At 42.9% G+C, this 26,384-nt stretch overlaps 3 protein-coding genes across 6 annotated transcripts in view; all 3 read left to right on the top strand.

The window, feature by feature from the left end:
- The first annotated feature begins 657 nt into the window (after nt 1–657).
- Nucleotides 658–13,136, top strand: ccdc134 (coiled-coil domain containing 134). Its single transcript, XM_080725052.1, has 7 exons — nt 658–883; nt 6,193–6,328; nt 6,727–6,848; nt 8,900–8,984; nt 10,429–10,610; nt 11,459–11,530; nt 11,726–13,136. Exons 2-7 carry the CDS (start codon nt 6,226–6,228, stop codon nt 11,849–11,851), a joined length of 690 nt encoding a protein of 229 aa, XP_080581178.1. The 5' UTR covers nt 658–883; nt 6,193–6,225; the 3' UTR covers nt 11,852–13,136.
- A 103-nt stretch (nt 13,137–13,239) lies between these two features.
- Nucleotides 13,240–16,611, top strand: LOC308283493 (uncharacterized protein). 2 transcript variants are annotated; one of them, XM_080723933.1, is made up of 2 exons: nt 13,240–13,382; nt 13,919–16,611. In XM_080723933.1, exons 1-2 carry the CDS (start codon nt 13,361–13,363, stop codon nt 15,937–15,939), a joined length of 2,043 nt encoding a protein of 680 aa, XP_080580059.1. In that variant the 5' UTR covers nt 13,240–13,360; the 3' UTR covers nt 15,940–16,611. The 2 variants fall into 2 exon arrangements, with proteins under 2 accessions (XP_080580059.1, XP_080580060.1); XM_080723934.1 differs by having other exon boundaries at nt 13,922–16,611.
- Nucleotides 16,612–17,448: 837 nt separating this feature from the next.
- Nucleotides 17,449–26,384, top strand: part of srebf2 (sterol regulatory element binding transcription factor 2) — a 30,212-nt gene continuing 21,276 nt past the window's right edge. For all 3 annotated transcript variants that reach the window (XM_080724064.1, XM_080724065.1, XM_080724066.1), the window contains exons 1-3: nt 17,449–17,763; nt 24,015–24,394; nt 26,158–26,350. In XM_080724064.1, coding sequence (XP_080580190.1) covers nt 17,673–17,763; nt 24,015–24,394; nt 26,158–26,350 — 664 coding nt within the window. In that variant the 5' untranslated portion in view covers nt 17,449–17,672. The remainder of the gene's footprint in view (nt 17,764–24,014; nt 24,395–26,157; nt 26,351–26,384) is intronic.

Genomic DNA, 26,384 nt, shown 5'->3' on the forward strand with positions numbered 1-26,384 from the left:
TAGGTCCTGGGTCCGCCTACCAAGGCAAGGTATTCAGGCAAGCATAGGAACAAGTTGAGATAGAACTTGCTATAGTGAAGTGATCACACTTAATCTTGATTACAGTTTACGTGTACCACGGGTACCACGGCGTCTGGCGTATGCCCAAGGCTGTCCCTGTTCCGGTCTGGTTCCGGTCTCCCCCAAGCCCCCTGTGATTGGCTGACCCGGACGTAGGGAGCGCTCGGTTGTAGTCACTTGGACCGCGCGAGGTGCACCAAAACCCAATTATCATTGCGTTTATCGTGCGCTTGCATTCACCACGGCTTCGTAACTCGCGCGGCGCTCCGCCGGCCGCGCGGCCCTGGCCCGCTCTTCGCGGCCACTCGCGCCTGCGGCGCTCGGGGGGAAGAGCAGGACCAAGGTCCGCTGGCCTTCGCGCCGCTTGCAATGTCGTGGACAATAACTTAATGTCGTGGACAATAACTGTGACATCTAACCATAAAACGAGCGCTCCCTTCATAGACACGCTTGGTAATCTGCTGGACGCGGTACCACGGGCTGTGTGTGTGCCTCTCTAAATTGTCCGTGTGGAAACCATATCCTGCTATGTAACCGCGTTGGCTGCCTGTCATTCGTCTAACCAAAGCCAGCCGGTGCGATCGTGGCGCTGGCAGAGTGGAAGAGAGGAGAGAAGCAAGAAGAGCCGCATGTAGATGAACATTTCCAACGCAATACCGTCACCTGAGGATTGTTGAAACACCACGAATTCCTCGGGAGAGTGGACTTTTGTATATATTTAGACTAGTATTTCCTTACTTAAAACAGAAGATTACATTTCGCTTTGGACAACAACATCATTTCGGCAATCGCTGCCGTGTCGCTGCTGTACTGTTTCACTACGGTGAGTGATCAGCGAGTTGGCGATGATGTCCAAGGCTCAAGTGAGCTGTGCTGACCAGCGGCAGCGGGCGCGTACAGATGGATGCGTTGACTGAAATGATTAGGGACCATCAATATGTCCGTACGCGGACAAATGAGCCAGTGGCAAAGACTTGGTCTTGTCCGCGGCGTGGCACATTTTAGATTTTATTTTTTACACACCATTACTGTTCATCTTATTTTGATCATATTGCCCAGTTTACTGAATGTCAAGTCTCCAGGTTTTCTTCAGAATATGTATGACACTGATTTCCCACGACACTGTATGCCATAATATTAGGAGGTCACTATACCAGTGGTTCTCAAATGTATTTGCGAGGACCCACTTAACTCCGAGAGGGTACAAATGGACCCAAATGGACCCGTAAGCGTACTCGAGTTACAGACCTTATGGTCATCCAGGGCTATCTCTCTTTTATGTGTTTCTGTGTCCACCACAAGCCAGCATGGCGTGAGCCCTGGAAATGATCCCTGTGTCGATTTCCAACTTTAAATGTTGGGTTTAGCCGGAAAGTTCTTTATTTAAAATGTTTAAAACATAATATTAATAGGCTCACACCTAAGGATTTGAATCAAAGATTAAACCACCCTAGCCTAGCTTTATAACACGAGCAATAATCACCGCGTTAATTAGCCCTGTAGATAAATTGATGTTCTTAATTACTCATGGACAATCTTACTAAGGAAGGGAATAAGGGTCATTCGGGGGACACACATGCAATCAATTAACCATTCTCCAATTGACGATACAACTGACGGATACAGCCATCATCAGCAGCACTATTACGCATGTCCGTAGTTCTGCCTCTGGATGAAGGATGAGAGAGGGAGAGAGAGAGATCCACTGATGGAGCTGAGGCAGTGAGAGAGGCATGATGTGTCAGACTCCCACGATAGGCTCGCCAGTCGCCGAAGGCGATTCTGGACCCAATTCGATGGCATAAGCTATCCACCTCTGCAATTCTCGTATTTATTTATTTATTAATATATATTTTTTTAATGCAATTTTTAACATTTTCTTATTGGGATCGTTTGGATTTGTGAACGTTTCCTCAGTTTTTGTTTAGTTTAAAAGTGAAGTGAACATTCTAAAGGTTGGACAAAATGACTAGACTACACTGTGAGTTGAGTATTTCTACAACATATGATCGCCTATACGGTATCAGACCTTGTTAGTTAAGAATCAAGCTAATACGTTTTAGTCATGATGCTAATGGACTGATTTGATGTTGATCCCTCATCTCCAAGGTAGTATAAATCATTCTATTTCAGGGTGATGTTAATGAATCTCCCATATCCAGGTGATATGTGGACTTACACGATTTAATTTACAACTGCCCTGCCTTTAGACCTCTGGCAGAGACACCTACTCCAATTATCCTCTGTGATAGTAAGCATTTACTTGGGTCTCCTACCTGGGAAGACCTTCAGCTCCTACCAATAAGGATAATCAATCCAGGGACATAAGGCTACAGGGAATTGACCTTTGTGTGGGCCGATGCGATGTGTGTGTTGTATCTTGTGTTCAAATGTGGTGTTCACCTCTATAGGAAGGAATTGATCTGTGACAATGCTGTCCTCTCATAGCCACAGGCAGTTATATAATTAAATGTATGCTGTATCCTTCAAAAATCAAAACATTTCTAACGCATCTGCTAAGGTTTATGTGGGGCTTGAGATGAATCAAATGTGTGCCAGATTACTGCCTTTCCAACATGTGCACTTGCAATATACAATGCACTCTTATTTGGACAGTGTATTGCCATGTGTAATATGATCACCAAATGTGATTGGTTGGGTTTTCCTGTGCTTCATTTTCTAAAGTGCCTGAGCGAGCAGTGATGAGGTTGCTTGCTTGCTGTTAATAGCTGCATTTAGAGTCTAATTTCGGCGGCCATGCCACGTTAGAGATGATTAATATGCCTCCATGTCCTTCATTACCCACCTTTTTAAAATCTCAGCACTTTATCCAGTCTGACAGAACACGTCAATGCTGCTGGATGCATGTTGATTGTATTAAACTACGCCAGTGTTGATAACCTTTATCCCCTCATAAGCATACGTCAGCCTACACAGCTGTCAAACAAGCATATCGAATAGCCTGATGGGTCTCTCCCACAGGAGAGGGTCGGCCCTCTTCCCTGGCTGTTATCTAGAAATATTGTGGCTTTTGACTTGCACTTAAGGATATTTAGTGCTGCATTTCTCAGAAAGCTGGGAAGCCGCCCAAAGGATGTTCTCAGAATGCACAAATTGGTCTTAATCGAACATTGTCTCCACTCAGCTGTCCTCAAGAACACTTGTTTCTGCTGACAGTGTAAGAAGAAAAAAGTTGGACCGCTCCTCAGACATTTGTTTTATATAGGGAACTTTAATGAACATGTAAAACTGCTATTGAAGCCTTGCCTGCTGTGATACGAAGGGAGAGTTTGTCAGCGTTATTCTATAGTGTGGCCATTCATGTGGTCAGTTGACTCTTGAGATCTAGCATAGTTGTCATGCTACTGTCCGGTTTGGCTGCTGAACTAAAAACCTGACTGAAATAGAATTGAGACGAAAAGTGGTTCTCAAGCTTCTGTCAGTGATGGTAACTCTGAATTCTTGGAGGATTGAATCCTTTGCCATTCAGAGATATGAGATTGTGAAGTGGACTCAGTCAGGCTAATTTAACATAATTCTTGCCCTCTTTGAGAAGTGTACTGCATATGGAGATGCAGCCGAGGAACATCAGATTACATTACATAGAGTAGCAAGGACATTCCCATGTCTCTGTTTCTAGAGGCATCAGGCATCCTCTTATTTTTCCCACCCACCCATTTTTGAGGTTTTACTTCATTGTCTTCATTGCAAAATGTAGATGAAATATTCACCAGCAAAGCTGTCTGTTCCCTCAGGGTCTCATCTTTTTTACCCCACTTTCCATGCAACACCCCATCTTTTGCTTCACTCTCCTTGTCTCCTCATCCATCCATCCCCCACTATCTCCACTACTGACCCTCATTTTCCCTTGACCCACCCTCACCTCTCTTTAACTTCTATATTGATCAGTGCTTCTCCAAATCAATATGTATTTGGCCGCATAAGCCCATTTGAAAATATGTTTTGCTAGGGACAAGATTTGGGTTATTAAAATGTTTCAAATTTTCCAAATGTTTCACATTTCTTCCATTTTTGAATATAGCAGTTCTACACGTTTGTAGATCAGCTATTTTCAAATGGCTGATGTATATCTGGTTAAAGTGGTTAAATAGAGTTTGATGCTATATTACAGTTTTTCACAATTGTTAACACACATTTTTCACTACAATAACGGCTTTCTCAAAACTGCACACACAAAACTGAAAACCTCACACACAAAATGGTAAACCTCACACGCCCTTCCCAAGATGAACTCTTTGCCATCAAATCAATTAACTGTGTTCACAAAATGGAACTCATGTTTTCATTTGGTACACACGCCATATTTTCAAATGACACATACATGCATGGACTACACACAACTAAGCATTTGCTGCACACTACCAAGCATTTACAGCACACTGAAGTGCAAAATTGAAAACAATCGTCAAAATGGAACACAATATATGAATGACAATGACTTTGGAGTATGAGCTATTTCCCCTTTTGTAAAATTACTCAGTGTAGGCCTACTTTTTTATTGTCAAAACATAAAACAGCACACAAATATGCACCCAAAAAGTTTTATTTGGGTACATGATTTACAGTAGATTTAGGCATCATGCCTCTGGTCAGAGATGGGCACAAAATACAAAAAGGTATTTTGAAAAAAATCTAAATACTTGGTCGGTATTTGGTCTACAGTAATATTGACCAGGATACTGTCACCAAGATACTATCCTGGTGACAATATCCTGGTATTTGTATCTTTGTATTTCAAATCTTTTTTTGTATTTTGTGCCCATCTCTGCCTCTGGTTCCTGTTTCAATGTTCAGTTGTGCAACAACTGAACATTGTGTGTAGTGTTTAGACCACAAGGTGCTTGTGTAATTGACATCAGACTTGAATGTGTAGAGTTTTGAATAGTTGTGTGTTGTAGGTTGATACTTTGAGATTTTACATGAGAAGTGTGTGCAACAACTGAACATTGTGTATAGTGTTTTGACAACAAGGTGATGTGTAATTGACATCTGTGTGTTATAGGTTGATGCTTTGACATTTTACGTGAGAAGTGTGTGCAACAACCGAAAAGTGGAGTGTAAAGAAGGAAAATCCGAGTCTAATGCTGAAAAGGGAGTGTGAAGTATTGCCAAATCGGGGCATGCTATAGGTACATGAAGTTAAGATTGTGAAAATTGTGCCGAATCTTAGATTTTTGTGTGTTAACAATCGTGAAAAACTGTAACACATGTTGCTGGGGACTCTCTGGAACCCTCAAGGACCCCTGGGGGTCCCCGGACCCCTCTTTGAGAACCACTGCTCTTGATAACATCAGTGAGGCCTTGCTGAATCACACGTCATGTAGGTTTGTTATCCATGTTGTTTTCTCCCCTTCCTCTGCTGCAAGCTGCTCTTTCTTGCCAGTGATTTTGTAAAATTGGACTTTCATCAAATATTCATCTGTCGGTGGGTGGGGACTATTTTTAGTCATCGTATTTATCTCACTTTCATCCCTCCTTTTTCATACACGTTAGCAGCCGCTGAGGGGGAGAGGAAGTCTCAACTGAGAAAACGTTGAGGCAGCCCACTGATTGGAATAGGGAAATAGATTGCTGTGCATTTAGTGAGCAGGGGGAGGAGAGAAATGCTAGAGCCCTGAGTGGCAGATTATGTTAAAGTTGCTTCAGGGATCTTCAGAAGTACCAGACATCGTCAGGACATTTAAAAGGCATCGAAGGAGCATTCTTTCCAACGCCTGCTACCCACTGGTGTCCCACATTGACCATTATGACCCAGCATGTGACCATTCTTTAGAGTCTGACAGAATCACAAAGCTCAGTAGTGCTGAAAAAGCAATGTTGTTGTGAATAAGATGGATTGCAGTGAAAATGTTTTCTCTGTCTCTCTTGAGTCTCTTCAAAACGAAAGTGAAATCCAGTCGTGTTTAATGAAAGGCAAATGCAATGCACTACTCGGTTCTCTTTTCATAGACACCAAAGGGCAGAATTGTACTTATTAAATTAAGTGTTTGTGGAGGCTGAAATGATTTGAAACGACCACACGTCTGTCGTCTGTGCTGTTGACATTGGATGTTTGGACAGTTCTGTTTCATTTTGTCCCCCCATCAAGTTGTCTATATATTGTTTCTGCAGAGTGCCTCTCCACTCCAGCACCCCCTGCTGACCATGCAGAGAGTGTGCGCTGTCTTCCTGGCTGTGACTGCTGCAGCTCTCACCTCCGCAGACTCGGATGCCCACAGACACAAACATGACTCCAACCTGGAGATCTGTATCCTTCCTCTGTCTGGGTGTAGTATGGGTGTGTGTCTGTGACACTGTAGGATAGAGGGTATGTATACATGGGTGAGGTCAGGTCTGTGTAGTTTAGTCAGTGTCTGTAGTTACTGCCTGTACAATATGTGTGTGATTTTTGGTGTCTTAGTATGTGTGAAACACTGCGCACCCACTGTGCATGTATGTGGGTCTGCCTGTTTGTTGATCTTTCTATTATGTATGCATCATGTCCGTTTCATGGGGTGTACGTGTTGGTGCACATCAATGGGTATGAATCTGTGTTTTGTTTTGTGTGTTTGTGTTGTAGATGAGTCAGAGTGTGTGAGCATGCATTTATGTCTTATGAGTAAGCCCCAGATGAACAGAGAGTCTCTCCTGATCTGCTGTGGCCAGACAAGCGTCTGTTTGAAACCAAGAGAAAAGACCAGCTGAATGCTCTGAAGAACCTGGTGGAGCTCAATGACATCAACCAGCAGTATAAGATCATAGACATCATGCTCAAAGGACTCTTCAAGGTAGAGTGTGTGGTGGTGTTGCTGCTGCAGTATCTTTCACTGCACCTGTGTGCTTGACCGCTTGTATACCTGTCTGTGTATTCTCTCACATGATCTTCTTCCACCTGCAGCAACCAAGCACAGCCAAGGCTGGTGACACAACCACAAAACAAAGTAATAGCTGTTAATTTCCAAGAGCTTAGCACTCATCTGCTCTTAACCCTTGTAGGCCTAGAATTATTGAATGCTTTAACTCTTGAAAAATAGCGGATATACAAGCTCACAGCGCGGCACCGAGTGCCGCGCTGCGAGCTTGTAGATCTGCTATTTTTGAACAAGTTGTGAAAATGTGTGCAAATCTTTGAATATAATGTATTTTTAAAGCGAACGTTTGTAACTCAAATTTTGGTCCCTGGAACTAAATGTTTTGGGATGGGGGTCCGTGGCCAAATACATATCATTTTGGGGGTCCTTCACATGAAAAAGTTTGAGAACCACTGACATAGTGGAACAGACTAAATGAGCTCCAGTTAAGTGAAAAGGACCTTTTCTTTGACGATTGCTAGCCAGATTGCTGACATAGAAACGTAGGTTTTTCAAAAAACCTTAGAAGAATTCAAAAGACACTTATAGAATCGGGTCAAAATTCAAATTTTCAAGATTTTTCAAAAATAGCAGATCTACACGCTCGCAGCGCAGCACAGCACTCGGTGCCGCGCTGTGAGCTTGTATATCTGCTATTTTTCAATAGTTAAAGCATAAAATAATAATACCCAATAATGTGTCCCCGTTCTGAGTGGGTTTTAAGCAGATTGGAAGATATGATTGTTCACAGTAAGACAGGCAATCAAACACTTGTATCGGACCCAGTAATTACAGTCATAAGCATGTTTGCTTGCATTCATTTGAATGTGAATATATTCTGAACCTGGCGGCTTAGAGTGGCTTTCAGTCTCATTATGCCCTGAGGCTTGGTTTTACTGTACGCCTCAGTGTCCCAGAGGACAGCTATCTATGTATCTGCCTGCCTCCCAAGGACAACTAGCGTAGTCAACCTCCAGTGGCCGAGTTACACTGTCAGCACTTCTATACCTGTGTGTGTGTGTGCGTGTGTGTGTGTGTGTGTGTGTGTGTGTGTGTGTGTGTGTGTGGCGCACGTGTATTGTGGTGTGGTTCTGTATGTGAGTATGCAAGTGAAAACGTATTGGGCTGTGGGTTAATGTGCAGCAGGTATGTGCGTATGCATCTTTCAGTATTTTCCACTAATGTTTGCATTAACCCTTTGTGGCTATTGTATTTCCAGCTTTAGACAGTTCAGTTTGTTAAAGTTCTTTTTTTTTTGTAATATATATATATTTTTTAACTTTCATTTATTCTAGATGCATGCATTCTAAATGCATGCAGTGAATTATTGAAAACCTTTTTGTTTTCATTTAGATTTTTATGGCATACAGCTCATGAAAACCCCCCCAAAAACATGTCTCAAAATATTAGAATATTACACACGACAGTCAAAAGAAGGTTTATAATACAGAAATGTCAAACTTCTGAAAGGTTATGTTGATTTATGCACTCAGTACTTGGTCTGGAACAAATGTCTTCATCAATGGGGCATGGCATCAAGGTGCTCTGCCTGTGGTACTGCTGAGGGGTTATGGAAGCCCAGGTTTGCTTTGATAGAGGCCTTAAGCTCATCTGTGTGGTTGAGTCTGGTCTCTGTGGGGTTCGGGTCAGGCCAGTTGGCTGGTCAATTAAACCCAATAATATCATGGTCAGTACACCAGTTACTAGTAGTTTTGGCTCTGTGGGCAGGTGCCAAGTGCTACTGGCTAAAATAAATCATCATCACTGCATGCACAATGAATCTAGAATATATGAAAGTTTAAAACAAATAATTATATTACAGAAGAAAATGAACTTTTACACAATATTCTATTTTTCTTTTGTTCAATCTGTATATGTGTAACTTGGTGTAGGCCTATGTTGTAAAAATGAAAATGGCAAGCATGTTATAGCAGCATACATGTTTTTATATGATGACCACCAACACTGAGTGAACTCTGGTTATAAAGGTGCTGGAGGATTCCAGGGCCATCTTGGTCGCAGCCAACATGCAGCCAGATGACCCCTTCCCCATGGATGATAAGATCAAAGAAGGTCTGATCCCCTCTCACTTTATTCTCTCTCTCTCTCACTCACGGCTCTGGTAATCTATTCTATCTATGTGCCATCATTTTTAGCTATAATCTGTTTTACAGTGTATATACATACATACATACATACTGTACATACATACTGTACATACACACAGGCACATTGAGGGGGGCCTCAGATGCTGCCGATGTATCAGTCTGAAACAATGTATTTGGTTACACACACACACACACACACACACACGCACACACGTACGCACGCACACACACACACACACACACGCACACACACACACACACACACACACACACACACACACACACACACACACACACACACACACACACACACACACACACACACACACACACACATTGTATATCCATCTTATTCCTTTGCTGCTCTGTCACCTGTACACCTCCTGCTTCACTCTCTCTTTCTCTTAAGCTTTCAGGCATGAGTCATTTCCTATTATATCACCCTTTTCTTATTGTGTTCCTGTTATAGCAGCCATCAGGTTTCTTTTTCTTTTTTGTAGCTGCCTATAGGCCCTGTATATTAGCAGGTTTTTCTTTTGTGCTATTATACAGTGTGCTTTGTTGCACTAATTATATTATCTAATACAGTGGTTCTTAACATTTTCTGGATCAGGGCCCACTTGAAAATCTTGTCAAGTCTTTGCGAGCATGTTTATTTGAATGATCAATCAATCAGTTGTGTTGCGGCTTGGACCAGAGGAACTAACATAGTATATTTTAAGTTCCTATTTATCGGTATCACAATGACAACTCCCCTTTCAAGATTTTAAAGAAGAAATTGCACCAGTGCAAAGTCAGCGGTGCTCATATCTCCTTGTATGGGCCGTTCTCTCTGTGACGTTAGTTATCTCCATACATGGAGTTCCGTGCTCATACAGAGTTTCGTGCTCATACGGACATACACACAAAGCAAGATGTGGCAGCGGTTAGCACTGCTCAAAAATGGATTATGGGGGGGATACATTTGAAAAACTAGAGGTTCAAGTCACATCTAGAGTTCTACATTTCACCGCTGATTCGACTGATATGCCTATATACAGTATGTATCTGTCAGTCCTTTTCCCGTTTATGCCCATATGTGGAGATCCCTGATTTCATCAGTATATGCCCATATATGGGCATGCCTCCTTTTGTACCCAAGGGAGCTGACTGACTGATTTTTTGTGCCTGATTTCATGATGACATATTGAGTTTAGACAACACACTCCATATCTGTGCATAGCTGCATTGGCAATTCCTTATATGGTTTAGTCATGGTGACTCCGGTGCCAATTATAATATATATAATTAATGTTATATTATCTTAATTATTTGGGGGCTGAGTTTTCTCACTATCATCATGGCCCACCAGTGGGTCCCAGCTGAGAATCACTGACCTGTATGTTGTTCCTATCTGTTTTATCCTGTAGCATACTCTCACGTGGTGGAGAACACAGCATTCTTTGGTGACGTAGCGCTACGTTTCCCCCGCATCGTCCACCACTACTATGACCGCAATTCTGACTGGGGGGGTCTGCTGCGCTGGGGGCTACGCTTCTGCAACCTGACGGGGGTCTTCACCGGAGGGGCTCATCAGCATGTCCTCACTCTGGTGAGACAGCTCTGTCATCACACTATGATGATTGTAATGATTTAGAGCAGTGTTTCACAATCATAGGGTTCATAGGTCAGTCATAGGTGTTGCGACCCATTTTGGGTTGCAGACTTTTTTTTTTACATGGGGCTTAAGCGGTTGGTTCATAAAGTATTTTTGTACGTTTCTATCCCACAAAGTCACCAAGTCACCAGAGTTCTTTTAGGAATCTTGAGCTGAAAAAGATTGGGAACCCCTGATTTAGAGGAGCGAAAGTATTAGCTGCAGGTTGATAGGTTGTTTTGTTTATTATTGAAGCTGTACTTTCAGCCATGCATTATCGCGTTAATAGGTTGTTTTGTTTATTATTGAAGCTGTACTTTCAGCCATGCATTATCGCGTTAATTTAATTCATTAAACACTCATCCCATCTCATCCTTGTAATTATGATGATCAGTATTTGTATGTGACAATGCTAATTATTTTGGAAAAAACAAAAAATGTATCAAACGTATTCAAAAAGCAGCTGCTTACAGTTTTATGATTAGATAAACAAACAATGTGTGTGAATAATATATTAAAAAAAATAGATAATGTGTCAGTAAGATATTCTGTATCAGCAAATGGGGAATTCAATACCTGATACTTCCTGAAAATAATATTCTGTTCTGTTGAACAGAAAGCTGGTAGATTAATCTGTGACCCTCTCCCTCATTGTGTATGTCTTTCATTCATTTACTCTAAACTGAAATGCTGTTATGAAATATGGAAACCAAACAAAATAGTCCTTGCATCCTTCTGAACAAATGTTAATTTGTTGCCCTGTCTCTCTCTCGCCCTATGTATTACGTGTACGTGCTTCGTAGATGTCACAGGAGCTGGGAATAACAGAGAAATCCCCAGACTTCACAAACCCCTACCGCACAGAAAGAGACGATGTGAGTACAGGCATTGAGGGGGCCCTCAGACGCACACACAAGCCGGCTTATCAGTCTGAAACATAATTTATTTGGTTACACACACACACACACACACACGCACGCACGCACGCACACACAGCCTGTGTCCCTCCCTCTCTCCTTTCTCTCTCACACATGCTCTTGCTCACTAGATTCTCTTTTACACGGCTGCAGGTGCTCCACACTGCAGAGGCATTTCAGAAGATCCTGCGGGAGGAAGAGAAGCGGAGGAGAAAGGAGGAGAAGAGGAAAGAAATACGGAAGGGCCCCCGTATCTCCCGCTCACGTACCGAACTATAGTACTCTGCATCTCAGCACTGTGGAGAGCACAGCAGAGAGAGAGAGAGAGAGGAGGAGGAGGAGGCGGCGAAAGAGATGGAGAGAGAAAGAGGAACGAACATACGCACAGCCCACATGGGAGACTTGAGTTGTAGACTCTTAAACGACTGGAGGAAAACAAGTGCTCTGTGGTTGAAAATGAGAACAGAACCACACTGTAGGTGCGACACAAAATAAAAAATACAGTAAAGAGGAGGTGGCGGATTATTCCGTTTGTGACTGTGGCATAACTGGGCAACTGTGTTCTGTACCGTGAATTAAAATAGTATGAAACATAAAGGTGTTAAGAAATTAAAAAAGGAGATTTCTCTGGAATAGGATTTGATAAGGGAAACAAGGTTTTTTGATAACTTGACTACAACATTACAGTCTCTTTGGGATATTCATTTTAGTATAATGAAATGACTTCGAAAACAACAGAAAAGTCCACATATTGTGTCTTGTCTAGATTTATATAGCGTGTATAACGCCCATGTGCTTCAAATGAGTGTGGTCTGCCAAATTATAAATCACCCTCAGCACATTGCAGTGAGATATGACTGTTGAGCTTGACTTTGTGCACTTGCTTTTTATTGTCAATCCTTGTTCACTTATTTTAGTGTAGATTTGTAAGGAGAGATTTCTTTGAGGATGATTGGTCATTTGTGAATGGATATGTTTCTATTCTCTTGGTGCTTTATGAAAGCAGTTTCATGTTGACTGTGTGTTTTGAAGGTGTTTCAATGTTATTGTTATGTATGTTATTTATGTTTAGTTAATTATGTTTTATGAAGGACTGTCCCCCACTCCCCCATGCGTTTCCATTTATTCTTTTCCCAGAGTCAGGAACACCCTTATGAACCTGACATTTATCTGTCTGACAACCTTCCCCAAAGCCATTTGTGGCAGTTATTCGCCCATATCTGCTGTTGTATCACCTTTATGCCCGTTTCAAAATGCTTTGACCTTGTGGAAAAAGAGCTGTGACCAGAAAAATGTGACCATCTTTCAGCTCGGCGGCCTGTTTAATGAATAGATTGAATATTTTTCATTTTATAGGGTCTTATTTTCTTTTATAAATTGCTGGAAATAACATATTTTAATGGATTTGAATTGAGACGATTGATATTCATTTTGAAAGTAATAATATGACTGTTATATAAATAATATATGTATATTCAGAGAGAATACCATTGCTGCAAAGTAAATGAGCAAGCCTACAATTACCATTTTATCAAACCTATTGAAATAAAGTGACTATAAATTATATTACGTACAAAGTGTTTGTTCATTGTAACAGACCAACCAACAGAGGGCACACACCGACTTGACAATTCCCCCCCAAGTTCAATGTTTTGTTTTGGTGTCTGCCTGCCTAGGCAGCAGAGCGCTTCTAGTCTGCACTTTGAGCTCAACATTAACACGACTTTTAGGACGACGAAAACGAAAGCTTGAATGTAGAACCACGAGTGGTTTCAGTTAACCGGAGAGATGTCTAATTATAGCACACAGGGTAAGGTTATTTCCTGTTAATTTCTTTTAGCTCAAACGGCACTACTACAAGATATGGCCTGCCAACTTGTGCCAAGGGTTAGCTTAGCTTGCTAACATTGGTTAGCTATCGTCAACACTGCCACGCAGTGACTGTTTACAAGCTAGACCAGGGCTTATGAAATGTGCAATAACATCGTGCTCTTTGACTTATTGATTGATTTTCAACCTGAAGGTTATATACACCCTGCCTGCATGTGTATAGGGTGGTTCAGTGGTTCCTCCTAACACTATCGCAAGCATAGCTTGTATCCTACTATGGGCATTTCAGTAGGCCTAGGGTATTATAATCGAGGAGGGACAGACATTATTGGCATGTTCGCCATGTTTACATTTTGACGTCATGACATGACATAACGATGATAGTGACATTAATTTATATTATTAACCTTTTAAATCTTGTTATTGAAAGATTTTATGGGATGGAACGTCTTTCAGGTCAAGTATCTTTTGGATATTTCTATTTATCAACTTTTTGTTCTGATTCCATTTATCCAGCAGGGGGTGAAGGAGAGGCGAAAGAGCCTGTTGGCTTTGAGGGTGAAAGAGCTCAGGAGGGCAGTGGGTCCAGATGGAAAGAACTCAGACTGGTGCTGATTGGAAAGACGGGGTCTGGTAAAAGTGCGTCAGGAAACACTATCTTGGGCCGAAAGCACTTCCTGTCTCAGCTCAGCGCCAGCTCTGTCACCCAGGTCTGTGAGCAGGGGAGCGCCGACCTCACTGAAGAAGAGGATGGTGAGGGCAATGGCCTGGCCTTCAGAAGAAGACAAAAGGTGACGAGAGTCCTTGTTGTCGACATGCCTGGCTTTGGGGACACGCACCTCAACATGGAGCAGACCCACGGCGAGATAGCCAAATGTGTGACTCTCTCAGCCCCCGGCCCACATGCTTTCCTACTGGTTGTCCCGTTAGGACGGTATACAGATGACGAGAGCAGAGCCGTTGACGAGATGGCCCAGATATTTGGGGAGGCCGCCGTCCGTGACCACACTGTGATTCTGTTCACCCGAGGGGATGACCTGGAAGAGAGGGGGATAGATGAGTACTTGGGGAACACGGCACCTGCTGGGCTCAAGGCTTTAATTGAAAGGTGTGGCGGCAGGTACCATGTCCTAAACAACAGAGATCCCAGTGACATAGGGCAGGTCAGACAGTTGCTGATGAAGGTGGAGACCATGGTGGAAGGGAATAACGGAGGGTTTTATACCAATGCAATGTTTTTAGAGGCGGAGGCAGTAATAAGGGAGGAGCAGGTGTGCATGATGAGGGAGAGAGGACAGGCGGAGGGAGAGGAAGAGGGGGGAAGCAACATGGAGGAGCAGGTGAGACATACCAAACGAAGGAAGTGTGACTTGGATTGGAAGGCAGGCGGAGCAGGGAGAGGTGAAGGAGAGTCAGGAGGGCTTAGGAGAAAGGACTTGGAGGGAGGACCGAGGGAAGACGAATTCAGAGTGGAGAGATGGACGGAGGAAGAGAGAGGCAGTGCCTTCAGCTTCCTGAGGGACAGAGGAGAGAGATGGAGGAATCGGTTCAGAGACAGGTGGAGGAGATGTGGTGATGGGGCCGTTGCTAGGCGATACTCATTAAGTCAGATCAGGAGGGAGGCTGCCCTCTCTGCCAAGGTCCTGGCGAGAGTCAAGATCCTAGTGGCTGCTGGAGCTACAGGTATGGTAGTAGGGGCAGCGTTTGGGGCAGTGACCCCTCTAGCAGCAGCAGCTGGGGCAGCTGTCATGGGTAACACTGTTGGGTTTGCTGCCAGTCAGCTCGCGGGGATGTCTGTAGCTGGGGGCACGGGTGTCGGGAAAGCCGTGGGAGCTATAGTAGCTGCAGCTTCAGGAAAAACTGCTATTGCTCTCGGTGCAGCAACTGGTGGTGTTCTGGGGGGTTCTATGGGTGCCCTGGTTGGGGCAGAAGCTGCTAGTCCTGGGGATGGAGCTCTAGACACCTTAGGACAGGTTAGCCTCATTGGAGCCACTGCTGTTGGAGTGGCAGCAGGAGTAGGGGGCGCCATGGGGGCTGGGGCTGCACTCGGGGCAGCTCTGGAGGGAGCAGCTCTCAGCACAACAGCCCTGACTGGAGTAGAGACCACAGCAGCAGTAGGATCTGCAGGTGTAGCCAATGCTACTATAGCTCAGAGTGGGGTAGCATCAGTGGCCACTGTGGGCAACGTCGCTGCTAGTAGTGGATTTGTTCAGTCCACTGGGGCTGTGTCAGCCTTTGCAGATGGAATGGCTGTGAGTGCCTCCCCTGCTGCAGGTACCAGTGGGGTTGTATGTGGGGCTGTGGGACCCAGCGCAGCATCAGTAAACAGTGTGGTTGTGTCTGATACCTGGGGCACAGTGGGGGCGACAGCACGCATTCTGACTGCAGTGGCTGAGATAGGCAAGGCTGCAGCTGGCATTGCCCTAGCTGGGGGCCTGGTGGTGAAGGTAGTGAAGGAGAAGGTCAGAAGCGGCACAGGCACAAGTGTGGACAACAGTACAGAGAGGAGGTCTTATGAGATCTACTGGAACAAATAAGGCAGTACTGGGTCAGAAATGAAAGATAATTGAAAATTATTCATTTTCAAATGTAAAACATAATGAAAATGGCATATGGAATATCTCTCTGCCAGTAAGGAAGAAGTTTATAATGAACCCCCAGGGATTGAGTTGTCATTTTTATTTAAGGGTGTTTTAATTGTTTATCTCGGTTAGAGTGAGGCAAAATGTGTGCCTGTGGTTTTGTACAATTAAGATTGATGATTTGTATAATGCAGTGCATTGGTCCAACTCCTTCTGAATGAACCTGAATCCTCTGAATTTCACCAAGGCTTCCCTTCTGTCCCTGGTCTGACTAAAAGACAGTATTTGTATTGAACACCTTTTTTGGAAAAGACATGAGAATTACTTTAATGACCTGTTGACATCCTGTTATTGATCAACTATAGTTGACATTTTGAGTTAAGTATTAACTTTAATAATTAAGTGATCGCCACACATTTATAAGCAATACATTACCGTATAAGCACTGATTTCTCACACTTTTTGTGTTCTTTTGTAGATTTTGTAGATGTTTGATGTGTTCACTTACATTATATGATGACTGTGTGAGGTGAAAACTAAGCCTTATTTCATTTACTTTGTATCATGTGGTGTGGTGGTCATTTATTATTAGCATTTGTTGTGAAACAATAAACTAGTTTTAATTTAGTTATTCTCTGTCTGTGTTTTATTGATTATTATGTGTCTTGCTTCAAAATAGAGGGGTGTAACTCTGGTCTCTTGTAGACTGAACTGACATGTACTAGATAATAATAATACATATTAATATGCACAATTATTAGCATTTCTTTATATTGGAGTTATCAATTCAGCTGGTCTGCTGATAATAATGATGTAATGTTATGTAAACTTACTTTTGTATGCATAAAAGTTGTGAAAATCCATTAATTATATGTAAGGCTACATAAATACTAGTGTAATATTATACTGCGTTACAAGTAAAAAGCTTGTAGATCGTCTATTTTCAAGTGGTTAATGTATGTTTTGTGATAATAATCAAAACCTACAAAGTAAAGTTTTCAAATAATTGTAGTGGAGTAAAAATACAACATTTGCCTCTGAGATGCAGTGGATTAGAAGTAAAAGTTACTGAAAATATTCCAGAAAGTAAAAATACCTAAAAATTTTACTTAAATACAGTAGCCTACTTGGTTATGTACTTAGTTACTTTACACCACTGTGCAGTGTCACTGTGCATGCCAGACAGTAATGATAGCCTACATCTGCCAGGGGTTTCTCAGGTGTCCTCACCGGCACGTGCACCTCTTTTCACGAAGATAGGGGGCGCGGTTTATTCAAATTACACCAAAGCTTCTGATCGTTGACGTACTATCACACCACGGCGAACACGGCGTTTCCATTGGACGACAGCAACTGGTCTCATGACAACAACAGCCGCGTCTAGGCCAATCGGAGCTCGCCCTGGGCCACAGAGTCTGTTTGTGAATGACGTAACGTACGAAAACAAGATGGCTACGTCTTAATCATAAATCGTTGTGAATGAGTTTATTTCAATAGCTATCTGCCTCTTTTGAGGCGGTCGGCGATGTATTATGCGGCTTCTGTGACATTTATACACACTCGGATACGATAATTAAGGTGTTGGTATTGTTAGCGTCTCAAACAATAGTGCGGATCTAGTTCCCTTTCGTCTGTTAATATCCCCTCCGGTGACAGCCGGGGAGGCGCTGAGGAGGCTCTCAACCAGAATGGACAGTGGGGAGTATATGTCAACCATGGAAAACATGGATCCAACGTTAGCGGAATTAGGGGACGAATTCACCTTAGGAGACATCGACGGTAAGTAGATTTATGCAACGATCATGTGTGTCACTGATGATGAAAATCTCAATTGTGTTTTTGTTATGTGTCGCTTCTAAAGTTTGTGATGGCCTATTTCCGCTCACTGCGCTCAGTCCTGCTCTGGATGCGTCCAGAAGGAGTGATGCTGCTGCTGATGCTCAAGTTGTGTCCAAGGAGTCAGCGTTATGCAAAGGTTACAATGGACAGAAGAATGCGTACAGTGGTTCTTTTAAGTAATTTGCACACAAAGAGAATGTTTTTTTCTCTGAATTTGAAATGAGGAAAGTCCTCATTTGAAATGAGGAAAGTCCTCATTTCAGGATGCAATTATTCATTACTTCATTTAAAGCATACTGGTGGGCAGTGGTGGCACACATGATGAGTAAAAAATATTTGCCTCCTCGACATTGTAGCAAAAAGAGTAGCAACATAAACATAACTAAATATACCAATAATTAACATACCATGTGCCTTTGTAAGGTGCTGTGCGTAGTGTACACAGTACACACACACACACACACACACACACACACACACACACACACACACACACACACACACACACAGTAGGCTATATAACAATCTCTTCTAAATGCTTGAAGTTTGTGTACAACATTGTAATAAAAAGCTCAGGTGCCTGCTTGTATGGGTGCCATTGAGTGAGATGTGTTTAAATGATATTATACATTGACTCATGTTTAAATGAAAATAATTGTACATCCACAAGTATGTTTACATATTGTTTTAAACTTGCAGTCTTTCAGTCAGTTTGGCAGCGCACTGTTGCAGGTTTCTATGCTGTGGTCACGGAAACTTTCAACGAACTTGGCCATGAATGAAATCATCTATTCTTTCCATGGGTGTGTTTGTGCAGGGTGCATCATCATTAACAGTTAGGTGTGTGTGTGTGGGGGAAGATGCTTGCTCATATTGTTGCTTACTGCAAGTCACCAGGGACATGAAAACCTTTAGTCATTACAGTTAATAATGTATTTCTTGGTCCAGATGGTTGGCGTAACCGTCTGGGCACCTTGGCTGCTTATCCAGCCTGACAGGATGTCGCAGGTTCGAGTACCGATCCAGACGACCTTTGCTGTGTGTCACCCCCCCATCTCTCTCCCCATTTCCTGTCAGTCTACTATGTATCTTCTATCAATGAATGCAGGAAAAAGGACCATATTCTTCTTTTGAATAAAGTCTGGTACATTCTAAATGCAAACAAGGTTTTAAAAGGGCAATTTAAAAACTTCTTGATGTGCCCTCTTTTTGACAAACTGGTTTGCTATGCTGTGAATCAAGGCCAGCAGACACACAGACTCAGTGAACAGATAGCATCACTGTCCCAAATCTACCTCTTATCAAAACAAGTTTTGCTCTTTGGCAAACACTGAAAGGATGGGGCTTTAGGTGCAGGGTTGTCCAGCGCAGCAGAGTCACCAGATTTCAATTAGAGTGGAATTTTACTGAATGCTAAGTCACCAGGTCAGCCTGATGTGCTGCTGTGGTGTCATACAATGTGGGATAAATGTGGCTATAGGACAGGAAACTTTTCAGCACCTCACCACAATGGCTGATGGATTCAGAAGCTTATAACTATGCAAGCTCAGTTGTTTTAATGTTTGCACTTTTTGCTCTTAAATGATGCCAATAGAAGGCTCTATCTATCTATTCTAGAATTAAGAGCAATGAGGTGGCTAGTTTATTAATTAATAATTAATAAACTAATATTAATAATTTCCCTGTCAAATTTAAAATATTATTGCCAAAGTCAGCCATCTGGTTTAGATTTGTATTTCTCAGGCATTGACACTAAGGCTTGCCCACCTGCCCCCGGCAGGTAAATAAAACGTCAGGGCAGGTGAAGTTGGCTTTCAGGTTGCCCGACAGGGCAAGTGCTCATTTGAGAGGGGACACAACCGTCTACAAACACAACACTAGATATCTGTCTAAACACCTGAACGTGGCCAGTGCGCTGTCTTCTGGTCTGTGGAATGTAAAATAAGAGCACTATTTACCTATAATGTGCTGTTACTGTTGCTAGTGCTACATTTAAAAATATAAAATAACAAGTGTGAAACCATAGACATATTCAATCATAGCTACAGTATGTAGGTATTTGGATTTGGAGGTATTGAGGTATGGCATTTTATCGCACAGCCCCAGAAAGTAAAGAAATAAGTGTTAAATTGAGCAGTAATTAAAATCGGACGATTTACTTTTCGGGCAAGTGGGCATGACCTTTGGGCAAGTAGAACATGACCTGTACTTGCCCGATGGGCAAGTGCCTCTGAGACCTTAGTGTCAACCCCTGTTTCTATAGGGGGCCTGTTGCTGGTAGTGGGTACTAACTTGCAGAAACCCCTATGCCATCGCTGATGTACAGTATGTAATACCCCATTTTCATTTCATCAGAAGATGTTCTGACTGTTCAGTGATACCTTGACTGAGGAATTCACTGAGAAACTGCACAGCAGGAAGCTTGTACTTGATACAATGGCTTCAGTTATTTTCTATTTAGCTTCAGTCTGTTAGTGAAATTAATTCGATTTTCCGGCAACAGTCAAAAAGCAGGGTCCATTGACTACTGGGAAATTGCTCTCATGTCGTTCTCAAATAGCCAATCTGAAACCCATCGCTACCCTTTAATAAGAAATAAAGTGGCCTAAATGGCCTGCTTTCTAATTTGGTGTTTCATTACATTTTTTGAATCTTTTTCTTTTGTCTAACAAGAAGAAACCCACCAAAATAAAACATTAAGCCTGTCACTTCTTATTTATTGAAAAGAGTATTTGTTCTTACAGGAAGGGTTTGTGCACTTAACCCTAAATTCATTGAATAACATTCTACCTTCCCCCAGTGTTCCCCTTGCAGTTGTCCCTCCGGTTGGTTACATAACCTATTTTCTTTGCATCGGAGCAGCCTAGGAAACTGTCCCCCTCTGACGGTTTTATCCCTTTGTGTGAGGCTTGTCTAGGGATCTGGAGGCTTCAACAGGGGCAGCTTTGTTCTGTCTCATATGAACAGCCTACCCCCCATGGAGGTATACTGTACAGTGTACAGTGCACTGGCTTGCGTGCACCATGTGCATTTGCAGTGCATGCATGTGGATTCATCATCAACTGTTTAGTGGCACTGGTGCTGCAATTTCAGCAAAACAGAAAATGCCATTTGGCATACAGTTAAGCTTATCTCAAAGAGTACACATGCTGTCATAAAAGTAATTAATCTCAGTTCTAGGTCAAGCAAATCTATTGTTTTGTCCTGCTCTAACTGCACTATAATCAAATGTGACAGCTTGGAGACCAATGGGTCCCTATTATTCAATGTCTCACTCTTGCTGTGATGTTACCCATTTATAGCTAAATTAATTATTCTACTCTATAGCATGAGCCTTGTTGACAGTTCTAATGCCTTAAATGATTGATGAAAGAGGCCTTGCTCTGTACAATGAGTTCAAGGTTGTGGGCTGTGTGATGGGTTTACTTACACTATCTGTGATATCGGTCTAACAGCCCAGCTTTCTCTACCGTCTTCGACCATGTGGCGCCTATGAGACAATTATCAAAGTCTCACAGTTCAATAGTCCTGCTAGAAGACCACTCGCTGTAGACATGACCTGCAGTGCTTGTCCATCGTTTCTGGTCATGGTCCAGCTGGCTTTAACTGATAACCTACATGATGGGCAAACATAAGAAAAGTTGACAGCCTGGTTTAACTCAACACAACACAACAGTATACTAGAAATACTGTTCCTACGAAACAGTGTGGGCTCGCATGGAACACCATGTATGGGCATAAAGATCTACCCAACGGGCACTCCAACATGGAACACCATAATATGGTGTTCCATGTTGGAGTGCCCGTGGGGCAGATCTTTAAGCCCATATATTATATGGGCTTAAAGATCTGCCCCACGGGCACTCCAACATTTATACTTCTGAGACTCCTACATTCAATCCCTCAGATACTGAGGGATTGAATGGGTCTCTTCCTCTCTCCAGACTCATTGGGTGCTTAAAGTTAAATATTTCAAAAATTAAAAGATTTCATGTGGGTGTTGTTGTTATTTATATCGGGTCACACTTGTTGGTGTTGATGTCACCAAGAACACTGCTCCCTCATTGGCTAAAGGCCCTGCCTTTGTACTGTCGGACAGTTTTGAGGAGAATAACCTTACTATATAAAGATTTGGGAGAACATACTGGTCTCGCTTTCAGCGAGCCCACAATTAGTCTTTAGTTTTGAATGTTGGCCGCACTGGGACTCGTCAGCAACCTTGACCCCGCTAATGAAGCAAAAGGTTTTAGCAGCGCAAAAATAAATGCCATATCAAACATATAATTTTCCGAATGTCTGTCTGTCTGTCTGTCTGTCACAGCGTTTCTCCTCAGTGGCTGGAGCAATTGATCTGAAATCGCATCACCATTAGATGCCCGCGTGCGTGCGGGCGTGCGGGCGGGTGGTTGTCTGGCCCTGTTACAGATGTTGTCCAAAAATCATGCAGATTGGTACACAGTAGTATCTCTATAGCCATTAAACCAAACGGGTATTTCTTACATTGATGCTCCTACATATTATCATGCAAGCACCAGTTAAAGTTACTTTCCATCCCTCATATACTGTGTACACAGTGCACATCCCATAACCCACACACTGCACATAATGTCGGAGCTCATATCTTTGAACGGGTAAGGGCTAGTAATATTATATGAATGCAACATCCGTTTATACTCAAATTGGAATCACATGTGATTGTAATAACATGCTTTTCAGCAATGCTCAAAATAAGCTTACTTTAATTATTTATATTTATTACAGTACTTGAACAGCAACCCGCCCATCATCTGCTTGGTGGTACAGTACAGCTGGTGCACACTGACTGTACAGCCGCCTGTTTGAGTGCAAAGGAGCCTAGTTCTTATCTAAACCTTCCTTTACCTCATTGGCATTGTCTCTCAGGGCCATCAGTATGACATTACCTTGGAGTTTCTTTTCCAGGGCTAGCCATTTGAAGGTCTTTTACATTATCACTCACTCTCTACTCCCTGAATCATTGCCAGAACAGTAGCCATCTGTGTGTGTGTGTGTGTATATCTGTGCGGTGTGCGTGATTGCACACCAAGTCAATGCCACTACAAAAAACTCTTAAAGGAGTAGTTCACCCCCAAAATGACTTTTTTCTATTGATTACTCACGCCATGGAGACTTGAGTTCAATAATATTTTTGTTGTATTTGTCGCATTCCTAAGACAAAAATATATATTATAGTACAATTACCCCCACTGATTCCAAATGGGGACCCAAATGCATGTGGGTCCCCATCCGGGTCCCCATCCAGAATCAATGGGAGTAGATTTATTGTTATCAAATTATTATCTTAGGAATGCGACAAAAACATAAAAATATTATTGAACTCAAGTCTCCATGGTGTAAGTAATCAATAGAATAAAAGTCGTTTTGGGGGTGGACTACTCCTTTAATTCTCCCTGTCTTACCTTTGGGAAGAAAACAACGGTCACATCCCAGAGAGTACTGGCGCTGCACTCTACATGATCTATGGAGTGGACCACAGGAATGTCTGTAATTTGCAAACGAGCACTGCAATTAGCCCTTCTTTTATGGTTTTATTGACTTAACAGGAATATATCTCACCCAAGGACACTTGTGAGAGATGAAGATAAGTTCTTGTTATTGCTGTAATATACAGGTTATATATATATAGGTTAGTAGGCAAGTATTACCTCCTGCCACGTTTATAGCAGGCAGTATCTTGTCATGTTTCATGTGGGATAATCCCAGTTGTCCGACGCCCAGTTGTCCGACGCCCAGAGTGGACTAACAGGGGCAAATGTACGAACGGGCTCTCCTACCGTACTGATGAGCAATACAATGGTTATATGTCACAGTTATTGTCCACGACATTGCAAGCGGCGCGTGAGTTACGAAGCCGTGGTGAATGCAATCGTTATACGGCCTGGGCAAGCGCACGATAAACGCATGAATGGGATGAAGATCGCTTGCTTTACAGTCTGTTGGAAAGGCTCAGTACGGTAGGAGAGCCCATTCATACATTTGCCCCTGTTAGTCCACTTCGCCGTCGCCGGGCATCGGACAACTGGGCGTCGGACAACTGGGACTAGCCCGTTTCATGTCACTGAAAGAGTGTTAAACATCTCGTTTCAATTTACAAAAGAGTTGACCTGACTGCTGCTTTCTCTCTCTCTCTCTCTCTCTCCCCGTCCCCTCAGAGATGCTCCAGTTTGTGAGTAACCAAGTGGGTGACTTTCCAGACCTTTTTGAAGATCAGATGGCCTCTACAGGCTCTCTACAGAATGGCACAGCCTCACGGCCCGCTGCACAAACTGCACAACCCCCTAAGGCTCCCCAAACCCCTCAGGCCTCAGCCCCCACTGTCTACCAGAGCGCCAGTGTGGGCCTCACACCAACCCAGACACTGGCCCCACAGTCCCTACCCCTCACTCCACCTCTCACCCCGGTACAGACCCCCGCAACCACCCCTGCCCCATCTGTGCCCCAGCAAGTGACCCGCACCCCTCCGCTGCTCCAGCCACGACCCCAGACGATACAGCCCATCCAACCACAGCCGACAACCCAGACAGCCATCCAGGTAACAATTATTTGATGGCTTACTTTAATCAGCGTGATTTGAAGATGGGCCACTGTCCTCAAGCTGGTCGGAGAGTGATCACAATTCACTCTTTTCAAAACTGTTCAAAAGAATGGGGCGATGGACAGTTAGGATGTTTAATTTAAACTCACTTTCTACTCATTTGTAATAGAGAATTCCACCAGCCTCTTTCGAAGTTATGCTAAAATCAGCCTGTGGCGGGTGGGTTTATCTCCTCTGCCTCTATACTGTGGCACTTTTGCTGGTAACCAAACCTCATTTGGACTCTTTTCCCTTATGAAAATTGATGGCTATTAAACAGTAAAAGGCAAAATAGGCAAAAAATAATTAGCATAAGGATTAGCAACTTGTCGGGAGTTTAGTTTTTTGGGTGTTTTCACATGCCCTCATTGGCAGCAAAAATGCTGGAATTGCCTTAAAATACATAGTTTTCACTAAACCATTGTAGCGGCATGAAAGACCAGTTGCCAGACTTTGCGAGAAAAATAAGGCCCAAAAAGTGATATTATCTAGGCCACACAAGCTTTAAAACTATATGCATCGCCGCATCAGCTACTTGAAAATTGCCGATCTACAAGCTCACAAAAAATAAAAAGCAACCGGCATCTATCAATATTTACAAGAAACTTTACGAAAACAAGCCCAGAGTCGCTTATATTTAACATACATGGCAATGGCCCCACACTAGTCGCTTACTCGAGTCGCTTCGGTTCGGTCTGCTTTTCTCTATCTCACCCTGGCCTGAACCCTACAAATGGAGTTTTAACAATTAGTTACAAGACATATTCTTCATGCAACAACACATAAGGTTCAGAAAGGATCGCTTATGCAACGTGTTGCACTTTTTCTAACCCTCCACGATGCTCCAGTCCCACCGCAGGTTAAAATCAAACCCTCTGCAATGCTCTGTCCTGCCGCGGGTTAAAATCTAACCCTCCGCAATGCTCCGGTCCCGCCGCGGATGAATATCTCAAGGCTTAATAGACCTACATTCAAATGCAATGCGATTCAAATAATGAATCCCCTTATGCAAGGTGAAGCTGGATTTTATTTCTCTATATTCCTTTACATTCAGATCGTTTTCAATCTCAAATACAATGTTATTATTGGCTCCTTTCATGCACCTGCTTGTCAAAAAACTGTCAAAAATCACGGTATGCGTTTTCACTGCAGGGAAATTTCTATTATCCCTTTCAGCAAAAATCACTAGCTAGTTTGCCGTGACATTTCGGACACCAAAACTTCCGGCACACAAAATAAGTGGCCGTTTTCACATGGCGTGAATTTCAAAATTGCCGTCATTTTTGAAAAGAATTCCAGAAGTTTTGCTCTATGAAAACGGGGCAAAAGTTAGTTCTCTACTCAAACTGTGATGCTGGTCTATTGTAATGGTTGTAGAAGGCTTGTTCTAGCTGCAATTCCACCCTGCCATGGAGCCTCTGCATATTAATTTCTCCATTATTTTGTCTTCTGTACTAAACAGATTTCATTGAGCTCTGACTGCAAAGTGTAATTACATTGTCTCTACACCATAGCCGATCTAAGCAAAGCTGTCATCAAGTGGATGAATATACTGAAAAAGTACTATTAGTAGAAGATGATGAATAACAGTACTCACTGTAAGAACTGACAATGAAACAAGGCTTCATAGTTTATGTACTGTATGACTGTTCACCTCATAGTTCAAACCAGAATTAAAAATTAAAATATTTTGAATGTTTTCTCTTCTCTTTTTTACCCAGGTACACACACAGGGTATTCCAGTTCAGACCCATAGTTTCCCAGTCCACACACTGGTTCAGACCCACAGCCAGGCCACGCTTCCCATCCAGACACAGGCACCACATACTGTGATGATCACCTCCAATGGCACCCAATCACGATTCATACAGAACCAAGTCATCTGCCACCAGAGTCCCGCCTCTGGTTTCCAAGGTAACTGTGAGGACAGTTTTGCGTACTGTAAATG

Source organism: Nannobrachium achirus (assembly GCF_963921795.1).
Source record: "Nannobrachium achirus genome assembly, chromosome: 4".
Taxonomy (NCBI): domain Eukaryota; kingdom Metazoa; phylum Chordata; class Actinopteri; order Myctophiformes; family Myctophidae; genus Nannobrachium; species Nannobrachium achirus.